The sequence below is a fragment of the Lissotriton helveticus genome, chromosome 3_1 (genome assembly GCF_964261635.1).
Source record: "Lissotriton helveticus chromosome 3_1, aLisHel1.1, whole genome shotgun sequence".
NCBI lineage: Eukaryota > Metazoa > Chordata > Amphibia > Caudata > Salamandridae > Lissotriton > Lissotriton helveticus.
In genome coordinates, this window is record NC_136061.1 from 1394548814 (window position 1) to 1394560933 (window position 12120).

General features: G+C 43.2%; 1 protein-coding gene across 1 annotated transcript in view; it reads right to left on the minus strand.

Annotated features, from left to right (window-relative positions):
* The window catches only part of LOC144824255 (adenylate cyclase type 5-like), an 883805-nt gene that overhangs the window by 8586 nt on the left and 863099 nt on the right, over positions 1–12120 (minus strand). Inside the window, exon 3 of the mRNA XM_078683396.1 lies at positions 7254–7375. Within this exon, the coding sequence (XP_078539522.1) occupies positions 7254–7375 (122 nt within the window). The remainder of the gene's footprint in view (positions 1–7253; positions 7376–12120) is intronic.

A 12120-nucleotide genomic window follows, 5' to 3' on the forward strand; every position in this document is an offset into this window, starting at 1 on the left:
CATTGAATAGTTCTTTTGTTCAAGATGTTTTTCTTCTCTTTGCTGCAGATGTTGCAACTTCAGAAGCCTGCTGTTAGTGACTAGACACTTGTTTTGCATCAGACAACTGATAGTGAAGTTCTCATTGGTAGGATACATTAACGACAGGAAGAATGATTCAAGGGAAGAAGTTTTGGACCACAAGGAAACAACTTTGTAACCTTCCTAGGACTAATGTCTGAAAGTCTATTATGCTTGGGTGAGAGCATGGGAGTAAACGTGTCCCCAGGAGTCTCAGGTATTCTATTAGAGGACGATGAAAATAAAAGTTGTTAATGTTGCAACATAGAAATTTGGATGTATCTCACTGGAGTATATTCAACTAAAGCAGCAAATTCTAATTTTAAAAAGAAAGGTGCTTTCCTCAGAAAGCGAGAGGAGTACTGGAGAAGTGGGATTTCATAACATAATTTGGTGTAGCGGGTTGTGTTTTATGAAAGAAATAAGAGGTGTGTCTGGAACACTAACGGCCAATCGGGCCTTTTAGATAATTATAATATCGTTTACCAGCTTTCCGAAATGTTTAAATAGACATATGGCTGAATAAAGTATTGTTTTTTTCATTGGCCAGCAGCATTCTCCATGACAATGGCTGCGTTTAGTGTGAAATGCTCGTGAAATGTAGGTTTTGTAGGGCATTAACAAGCAAATCCTCCTTTTCTGTAGAATATTTGCCTCCCAGCAATATGTGCATGCAAAATCATTACTAATAGCAGAATGTTCACGCTCAGGTGATATTATGGAAAGATGAAAAACTCTGCAACTTTAAGTCTCAAAGTTGATCACCTTCACAAAATTTCACAGGTGAAAAATGAATTTTGTGCCTAGTCATGTTTAGATCCCAATAACGCGTGAATCCTAGGATAGCCCTAAAACATATTTAGAATTGATAGCACAAGACCCTCAGTACGTTATTAATAGAGTATGTTTAGATCCCAATAACGCGTGAATCCTAGGATAGCCCTAAAACATATTTAGAATTGATAGCACAAGACCCTCAGGACGTTATTAATAGAGTATTATTTAGAGCCCTCACCATGTCCCTGTCAAACTACTTGTACGACTGTGCACAGGCTGGTCCCCGAATGTACGCCTCATTCGTCAAATACCTGGTTGTTGGAAGGGACATTTGTGATCCTCTGGCTAAATTACAGCGCAATCGTTATTACTTCTCTGTTGGAGCAATAAAAGAAGGTGCATCCAATAGGAGAACAGTAACCGGATGAGTGTAGCACAAACCCTCACACTCTGTGCTTAATTTGAGCAGGGGCTTTCCGATGCTCAGCACCAACACCTAATCCTCAGCACCGGTGCTTATAGCACCAATTAAGGACCCACTCATTTGGAAGGTAGGTGATTTTCCCCATAATCACAGGATTTTGAGACTGCTCACAGTCTACATTTCGCTTTCAGAAATTACACAAAAAAATTCTATGCGGAAAGATTTAGGCAGCAATGACGTGAAAATTGCCTAATTTATGTCATTTCTTCACCCTCTCATTCTGGAGGAACTTAATTTTGATAGGTCAATATCTGAATATTCTTTCTTTGAGTGTGACCTTTGTGGAAACAAAGGTGCAATGCATTTATTCCGTGTACTTCTGTTCACTTTGGGCAAAGATGATTTGCTTTCAAAGACCTCAGGGAATGAAAGAAAATATTAGATTAATATATAAACGGATCTTTTAAAATTTCCCACATTTTTTTTTACTGTCCATGATTGGTTCCTACATCTATAGGGAGAATCTAACCAAGGTATGTTCATGATAGACCCGCCAACAGCTATTGTTGCTATACCTATAATGATCTCTCTGTTGAGTTGTGACGGAATCGCTATTGTGCTGGCCAGTTCGTCAGAAATCGACCATTCATGTGTAGCTCTTTTAAGCCTGCATTACGCCACATAAACTCACACAGGTAAATAGATCCCACATATATGTGAAAATCTGAACTGTGTATATTGAAACATTTCCCATCTACTCATTGGACACATTTGGCATGTTTTGGTACAGCCACGGACACTGGAATTATGGGAATCTGCAGAAGCAGCATTTTCAGCAGAATTATGGATTTACCGCACCTGCCACATAATCCACTTTCAGCAGAATAATTTAGATTGCAGCAAAAAAATGTTATAGTCCAAATGAACCACAAGGTACTCCAAAAAGGTACCGCATATGGAACTGTGCACAAGCAGACACTTTGCGAAAGTCAACTGGTCCCCTTTCAATTGCTCAGTGCCATCTTCAGGTTTTAAACTAATGCTAATTGGCCTGGACACCATGACTGTGTGTTAAAAACACTAGTAAAGTAGCACTGCCTTTGTATGTGTTCCATTATGTCACATAATTGACATTTCTGGTTACATACTTTAGTCTCCCTATCGCATAATCTGGTCCTCTACTGTTGCATAAATCCAGTTGCCCCAGTTATAGACTTTAGGAGAAATATCAGGCCTTGCATCTCTTGGCAGCTTCTGGATATGGGAGTACACAGATCCCCTACAGACCAACCTTATGTAGGTTTATGGCTCAGGCAGTTGCTGAGATTCTTGAGGTGTTTGCTGAAGATATGGGTCCTAAATGACCGTACATGGTGTGTTATTTTTCATATCTATACCCTGATATAGGTCCAGGGAACATCGTACACTTTACCTACATCATCTCCCCGTCATTTAATATGAACGAGCCTTATAAGGACATAACTCCAAAAATGGACAGACTGCCTTGTTTGGGCATAACGCCTTATAAGGACTATAGCCTTTTATGGACTAAACCTTTCACCTAGTTCCATGCTGACGGTAGGTTTTTCCCAATCGATATTGCTAAGATGTCATCCTTAGCGCATATGAATAATTTATGAGTACACTCTCCAGGAGGTACACTTCACCTCTCCTATCGATGCACAAGGTTTAATCTCCGTCATCCTCATACTGAACAATGGGGAACATACGCACGTAGACTGCATAAAAAAAGCACCTCTTGCTATCAGTAGGCAGGAGGGAACAAAGACTTCAAGGCTGACACACTGACCAGAGATGCTGTGGCTACGGCATGCCATCGCTCCAGCTGATGAGGTACTGAAATTCTGAACCCGTTTCATAAAAGTCATCGTATCATGACGATTTTGGTAACATTAGACCGAAAATGGCAAGTGTAAGGTATACGGGTATTTTCGTCATATTCGAGTGACGAGATCACCGTGAAATCAGAGTTTCCGTTCTGAACCCTCGGGTTCCATTTTCTGAACGGCAGCCATTTTGTGGTTGCCCTCACATAGGCCGATGACAGTGGCCGAACGAGTCTCCAAGCACACGTACACTTTAGCTGACTTCAGAATGATCTGAGCGAGCGACCCTCTTGCCTGAAGCCAAACTTGTTAAGCCAGTTCCTTTCCCAGTAGCTGATCAAGATTGCTGATCAAGACACAAGACACCATCAAACCTTTTATTACACACAGCTGTGTCTTATCTTGCTCACACCTGTCTCTGCTCTTTTCTTTATGGTCCGTTTACGATGGGGAGGTGCCCGGTTTTATGGTGGGTTCGCTCGACCTGTCTGATGAAGAATGTTGGGTTTGACTAAAAATTGATTGTGGGCTGGCAAACTGAAAAATGGGCTTATCATCATGATTCTGCGTTTTTTCATGAGAACATGTGAATGGTCAATTGTAAATAAGGAATGTTTGCCTGAAGCATAATATTTGGTATAAAAAGGGATGACTAGCTTTGTAAAGTTGAGCAGTCTCCTGAGAACATACACCGTGTTGTACTTCTAGGATACCTGTTACTGGCTGCAGCCAATAAATCTGATCTTTGACGTCACCAAGAAGTTTCTGTGTTTCTGTAGTCTGAGACAGGAGAATCCGAAGTCTTCGGGTGTGTCCCCTGGCACCGCTGGGTTCTAAATAACCCGGTACTTCACTGACAGTGGTCTGATGATCCCTTGCGGGGTGTCCAGCTCAAGTCCAGGACAAAGTCCCACACTCTCACTATTCAGGTATGGGGGTTCGACTAAATCCTAATGGGATTCGTGGCTCTTAGACTTAGGTTCTTAGACTTAGGCTCTTTTGCACCTACTCACATACTAGGTACTCTTAGGTACATCTAGACAGGCATCTTAGGAGTACGCACTTTATTTCATAAATGCATTTTATTTTCATGTATGTGTTCATGACTATTGCAGAATGGTAGAACAATACTATTTCTTTTTATTCATTGTACTGCTGGTTCTATATCTCTGCTACTGTGGTACAGTTGTAGCAATGCACTTATTTTACATTAGAAGAAGAACAGTACAATCAATTCTTATTTTAAACACGCTCAACTGTTTCTTCTGTGTATCTCTCTAACAGCAAAACAGGCAAGCATGAGTGACTGAGTGAAAATAGTGTATTATTTCCATGCGTATGAGGTTCTTATGTTCTGAGGTTGCCAAAAACTAATCTCTCTGATAACAGGAGATTCTAGTGGCACTGCAAGCTAGTTAATGCGAAAACATAGGCTGACATATTCAGTGGGGGTGTACAGAGTCAGTTTGTCACCAAGCCCACAGTATATGTTATCCGTAAACAGCGTAGGTCCTGCATGAAAGGGTACTATCAGAACTACACTATAGGTGGGGGTCCTCAACCACCCTCAACTGTAACACTGTTAAATTGGTCATCATTTTTCCATGAATATGAATTTTCGTTACTATGAACCTAGCCTTTGTAAGACATATTAATGGGAAGTATACCACATCTTATACCCCCGAAAAAGGGACAGTAAACATTCATTCCTGGTGATATTTCTGAAAGTAAAAAAAAATGCAGCCAATACATTGTGGACCACTGGCAAAGCTATGTATGCTTTTTCAGAATTGAATCTATCAGAACGTCTAAAATGTATGTCAGTTCAGTGGGCATTCCTTTTTATCCATTCCAGCCTTTAATAAATCAGGCCCAGTTCTTAAAAGGTCTGTGAGGAAGGGTGCAGACAGAGTGCATGAAACACAGAAAGGCATTGAGTTAGAAGGCTGTAAAAGTAATGATCACTCAACAGACACGTCTGATGTTTTGAGCAGGTGTGAAGAGGAGGCAGGTGCATTTTTGTAGAGACTCTCAGAGAACTAAATGCAGCGGAGGTGTCCACCAGAAAGTAAATAGCCACACTCCTTTCAGAAGAGAGCTACTTTATTGATGAGTGGTTACCTTAGCAAAGGTCCTCACCAACTGTCAACCCTACCACAGTCTGCTCCCAACATTCTACCAGAACCCTTGTGCCTCATTTCATTCCACCTGCATGCCATACCACCACGTAGTGACATTGCTGCCTGAAGACCTATTCAAACAAACTACATTAAAGTACAAAACATATACAATACATATATATTGTTTCTTCATAAACAGTCGATGGAGATCAGCTGCCATGGAACAGAAGTCTTCCAAAAATACCAAATCAATCACTGAATCAATAGCCTGATCGTATGATGCCCTCCACCAATCATAAAGACGGAGGTCTTCTATAGGATGTTACCAAAGTAGTCAGAAGTGTGCTTGAGGAGTGTTGTGGTAGTGAAGTCCTTTACAAATGGGATTTGTCTTGTCCCACTATTATAAAAAAAAGGAGTAGTAAAATGTGATTGAAATCTTATCTTACTGAAGAGGCAAGTATAGATGCTAGAGGTGGTCTTCCACTTTGTGGGGTATAGAGGGGTACATACCTTTAGAACCAATGAAGGAGGTGGGGGGGGTGCAGCCCTAGCACCCGCTACAAGAGATGCAATGCAAAAGAGAATGTGCGAAAATGAAATGTGGAATGCGTTCTTTGGTAAGGAAAACAAATACCAGAAGCATTTGTAATTCAGTGCAGAGCAATGGAAAACACAACGGAGTAGAGATTGTGATGTGTATAGGTCAAATGTATCTTACTATGTTAACTTGTAACAGTATGCTTTCAAATCTCCATAAGATTTGATAGTCAAAGTCTAGTGTATATGAATGCTCATGAAGATTGGAGGAGTCACAATGGCATATAGAAAAGGGTGATTAATTTAGAGGAGGCCGCTGGGTCTGGTAATAAAATGAAGAGCAGTCAAGTACAGAGCTTCAAGATATATTCTTTAAGATATATTCTTTATTGATATTGGCCATTAAAAAACATGCAATAATCAAGGTTAGACAGAATCTCAGTATATGAGCGCAAAACTGTAGTCTTGTGCAGAACAGTGGTAACCTGGGATACGAGTCGTGCCTTTCCTGCTCCCTTCCTTTGGAGATGAAATAAAAAAAGTGCAGTGGATGGCAACAAAGAGTGGGGTGCAGACACCATTTTCTGGAGATACAGTGACTTTATTTAATAAGGATGAGTGCAGCCAGAAACGGACAATTTCATGAATGGTCACATTTGGCCAACAGCGAATAGAGATTTGGTTATGATAGAAGAAGCTATCAATGGACCGACTATTGCCATGAATATACTGTGATGGGAGGATTACTTCAAAACTTTGCAGCTATGCATCAGATCAGCCATACTCAGAGACCTTAGGATACCCAACAATTGAACCCTTACACTAAATATTTAAGATTAGTAGCATTCAGAATTCTAATTTCTTCTACTGCAAGAGACGCAATAAACCAAAAATGTTTCAAATATTCTCAGCAGGACAATCGAATACTGATCTAGTATTGTAGAAAATTATTTTGGAGACAATCTTTTGCAAATCAGTGCAAAATGCGACCGGATAAAACTCTTGAAGACTTCAGAATGACAAGATGCGGTCACTATTTTCAAAGATCCAACTTTCAACAAGAATTGTTGCATGATGCTCGTGGTGCTTTGCCGTTCATACAATTCAAGAAGAAAAATGGAGAATGGGATCACAGAGCACTTACTTTAAATTTGGATATTTTAACCAGGATTCCAAACAAAGTGTAAATGGTGCACATGTTTTCCCTCCATCTTCGTGCAAAGTGTAACTGAAGGGAGCCTACACAGGGCCAGAAGGATCGGATCTATATCACATTTTCAGGGAAATCATTGAATATGTAAATCAGCACCAATTGAATTCATTGTGGGAACAATTACATTTATCTGGATCTCCTGAATATCTTTCAAGGATCCGGACTTTCTGGACATAGGTTGTACACCCCTGGTGTTGACAATTAATTCTAACCACAGTGTAGGCACGCCACTCCCCACCACAGCTTGCAATGCTTAGGCAATAGTTTCTTACCTCACGTTGTCATGTTTCTGAATGTAAATCTTATGAAACATCATATCCTCTTGTTTGGCATTAATGTCGGCTTTCATCTCCATGGCAACATGACGAGGAAGTACAGAGAGCAGGAGGCGCTCCTGTGGAGTCAAAGAGACAAAGCAATTAAAACACCTGCCGCCTAGTTAACACACTCGCGCGCTTCACTCAGGAGAACTCAGCTGTCATTCTAGATGAGGGAGATGTGAAAAAGTTGATATACCCCCAGATAGGAAGCTACGTATAGTGGTATATTCATGCTCTCACTAGAGAGAAATTTTTTATCTTGTTCTACCAACTCACCCATGGCCAGACGGGCCGTAGAGTGCATCAGGAATTTCCCCGGGAGGCTGGAAGGGTGGGGGCCGGTTTTGCAGCAGTGCTGCAATATCGGCCCTGATAACAAAAGCAGCAGTACTTCACACCTGCAACCCCCACCCGTCTCAGATGGGGCTGGTCTGACAAAATTGCCAGGGCTGCTTTGGGTGTCTCATCCTGAAGTCACCTGTGGCACAACTCTGCAATCACCCTACAAGCTTAGTGACATGGCCATTCGTTAATCATACCCACCTTCCACACTAGGTGATGGCGCTATGCATTCAATACAGGGTCAGTTGTAACATGTGACTTTTCAATTAAATGTTAAAGACTCAACATGTCCCACCCAATTTCTCCTGGACCTCCATTATCAGTGCATACATACGCACAGAAGAATGTTTTTCATTTGTTGACCAGCATATAAAGCTTGCACAACTGATAATTGATCAACTTCCACGTATAAGGGCAGTGCCTTAGCCCATACCCTTACATTTTTATCTCTTTTCAAAATAGATTCCCTTATGGAGTCATGTAGAGGGTCACGCTGGCCTACAGGGCAATCAGGCAGTTGCAGAAGGGCTAGCCTGACAGCTTACTGTGTGAGGCGTATTTTTGGCTGTTTGTGGGCCTTCTTTATAGTCTGCTGGGACAGTTTTCATTATTGATAACCCTGATATTACCACAAACATTGCCTGCAGCGATCTCAAATCCATGTTGTTAGAAATTGGGTTGTAGGTTGACTGGCGTATGAGCCCTAGTCAAGCAACAACCAAAATCCTTGTCAGGATAACATACAGGTAAACCCTAAATTAACCTGTGCTCACCCTCTGGTAGCTCACCACGGAGCAGTCAGGCTTAACTTTAGAGGCAATGTGTAAAGTATTTGTGCAGCACTTCAAACAGTAAAACAGCAAAAACACCACACAAAAGAATTCCACAGTAGGTAAGAAAAATAGAACCTAATTTATGTCAAATTCTGTTTATATGAATTTTCTTGTGCAACTTATATAGAAATGCAGAGCACATGCAACGGTTAACTGAAATAAGCCAAGAGTTACTGATCTCACATGCGGGTTTCAGCTTGTTCACAAGGTCAATGGCAAAGCCCATTTATAATCATCACAATCTTAATGTGTTGCATTCAGTATCCCGCACCTGTCCTGCAATTCGCCCTCCAGTGAGAGCAACTTGAAAAGGAAACTTAACATAGCTAAAAACAAAAAAAGCAATGATGTCATGGTGGAAATAATAAAGAGAATGCAAATTTAGCTGCAGTGGACTTAAATAAGGAACAGGTTGAGGGCCCTAAGCCGTGGGGCGCACTCCATCAGTGGAAGTCCCTCCGACAAGTAGCTCACCAGGGGGGACCATATATATCCAAAGCCCTTTCTGGTGTCGTACACTATGTTAGTCAAGCACGCCAACGCCCTCCACAGCCTTGCGTGCCATTGTGTTAACGATGGTGCTTCTTGTTTTTCTTTCCAGAACGGCTGTATTGAGGGGCAGTCCCACCAAATGTGGCGAAAATCAACCAACAGGCCACATCCCCACCAGCACTTATCTGACGTATTGGGAAAGATCCTATGTAGTTTCTGAGGGTATAGGTACCAATCATATATAAGGTTGTAGTGTGCCTCCCTTAGGTACATAGAGCAATACATTTTCCCTACATCCTTGCTTAAATGCTCCCATTGCTTTTCCGCTAAGGGGAAATCTATAAGTGTATCCCAGAATCGTTTATGACGCGGGGTCGATCTAGACTCAAAGATTGAATTAGAGCATACAGAAAGGAGACGCATCCCTTGGAGGTGGATCCAGATTAGGCAAATTCCTCTACGGGGAGCAAATTTCTGGTGACGGCCAGCCGCACCAGTGGTTGCTGCACCCAGTGTTTTAAGCTGCAAGAAATGGTTTACTTCCTTGGCAGTCACGCAAATTGTTTTTTACATTCTTGGAAGGAGAGAAGCTAGCCATTCTCAAATAAGTGGGAGATCATATGACAGCCTCCCTCCCGCTATGCCTTAAAGGGTCCTTCTTGAAGGGCAAGGGGGAAGGCAGCATTAAAATGTACGGGCGTATAGGGGGAGGGGAAGGTAGTGAGATGCAACCTCCTAGTGAGAACATCCCATACACGTTTATGTAGTGGATGTGGGAGTACTAATGTATGCCTTGGCCGGTCTATCATGTTTTGGCTTCCATAAAAGGTCCCAATTAGTGCAACCCGTTATCTGTCTGTCCATGTGTAGCCAGTGTTTCTCTGAGGCCCGCAGCGAACATTCAGTGATAACGCGCAGTTGCACCGCACTATAATACCCCTTAAAATCTGGCAGCGCCAGGCCCCCATACTTGCGTGGACTCGTGAGCAGACGGTGTGGCAAACGGGCCCTCCTCCCCAACCATATAAATTTAGTAAGCATTTGGCGCAGATCCCGAAAGAGACCTTCCTCCACCGGAATGGGCAAACCCTGAAAGAGGTAGAGCAATCGGGGTAGTGCATTCATCTTAATGGCGTTAATCCTGCCCAGCCAGGAAATGTAAGCAGCGCTCCATTTGCCCAGGTCGATTTTTAACTGGCGTAGAAGGGGAGGGAAATTGGCCTTGTATAGGTCTGCGATACGGGGGTGAGCTTGATACCTAGGTAGGTGATCTCTTTAGTTGTGCAGCTAAAGGGTGACTATCCCTCTACCCTCCTCCACTCCTCTTTAGAAAGGGACAGGTTCAGTAAACAGGATTTGGCCAGGTTAATCTTAAACCCCGCCTCCTGTTCAAGGAGCCGGAGCTCCCCTTGTATAGCTGGGAGAGATATCTCTGGTTCTGTGACTGGGAGAAGCACTTTGTCGGCAAAGAGCGTAATCTTAAGGTCATCTGAGCCAAAACATATCCCCTGGATATCTGGATTTCCTCTAATTTTATGTGCTGGGGGTTCGATACTCAAGGTGAATAGGAGGGGGGACAATGGATAACCTTCCCTTGTCCCGCGTGCTAAGCCAAAGGAGGGGACGCAGAGCTATTCACCAGGACCCGGATCTGGGCGAATGATAATTGGCGCAAATCATCCCTATTAAGGTCCCTATTAGGTTGCCGCGTTCTTAGAGTAGTAGCCAGCTCAATGCATTTACAGCGAACTACTGCTTTGAGTGCATCCCAGGTAGTGGCATAAGAAGTCTGTTCCGGGTCATTGTGTGCGAAGAAGTCCTTGATAGATTTCCTGAGGTCTTCCCGTAGGAGTCTGTCCCTGCAAAGGAAGTTGGGGAAATACCATTGCGCATGCTTTGGGCTGGGATTTGGCCACGTAAGTGTAATTTCTAGGGGCACATGGTCAGATAGGCATATCGGGTGGAAGTGTGCTTGCAGCAACGAGGGAAGCAGAGATTGGCTCATAAAGATGTGATCGATGCAAGAGTATGTTCTGTGGGAATGGGAGAAAAAGGAGCAGTCACGACTATTAGGATTAGATTCCCTTCATACGTCCCTCAGTCCCATGAATTGGAGCTGTGACTTGAGTGCCTTGCCAAAGACCCCTCCCGAGGCCCTAAGTGATGAGTCGTGTCCAGCCCCTGGTCCCAGATGAGGATGAAGTCACCCAAGAGCATTATGTCCCCTGCGCAAAATTTCCCAAAGCCATTAGGAAGGAGAAAATAAAGTCCTGTTGGCCTGTGTTTGGAGCATAGATGACTGTGAAAGTACATTGCCGGACCCATAGCTCCCCCCGAACCATAATGTGTCTCCCTGCTTTATCAGCATAAGTACCTTGTGCCTGAAACGGGACCCCTGAGTGGAAAAGTAGAGCCACCCCATTTTGTTTGGAGGCGTGAGAGGTTCTAAAGATAAGAGGGTAGGCTTTGTGGTGCAGCCGTTGGTCCTCTGACTTTTTAAGGTGCATCTCTTGTAGAGCCACCATCTGGACATTATGGTCTAGCAAATATTTCCAAAGGCTTTGACGTTTGTTAGGGGAATTTAAGCCCCGGGCATTCCAGATTAGAGTCCTGACAGCCATGGATATCTGTCTGCAACCAAATCCCCCTCGCAAGTCCCCCTACACAAACTAAGCATCAGTCCTCCCCTCCTGCTTCCGCCCCAGCCCACAAACAAAAGAATAAAAAATGCACCATAACATCTAACTAACTTAACAAAACATAACAAACAAGAAGTTCAAGTGTGGAGAATTCCCCTCCCAGAGGGGAACCTCCTTACCAGGTCAAACTCGTGGAACATAGCCAATCCCGTTCCCTCCAGCCCCCACAATAACATCCTTTAAGGCATATATTTTGTGCTGCTATACAACCCACTAGCGACTATCTATTGACTTAAATCCCTGACGTGAGCTATTCAAAACTTCAAGTTCCGGTGGCCTCGCCTGTGTCCAGGAGTCTGCAAGTCCTACACTCCATCCACCCTCCCACCTGAATTTCCTTATCGCATTGGCCACCTGTCGCTCAATACATCATTCACAACAAGCGGAGCTCGCTCATGCAGCCTAGGGGGTCAGGCATCTGAACTAGAGTCACGAACAGTGCCCCCCCCTCAG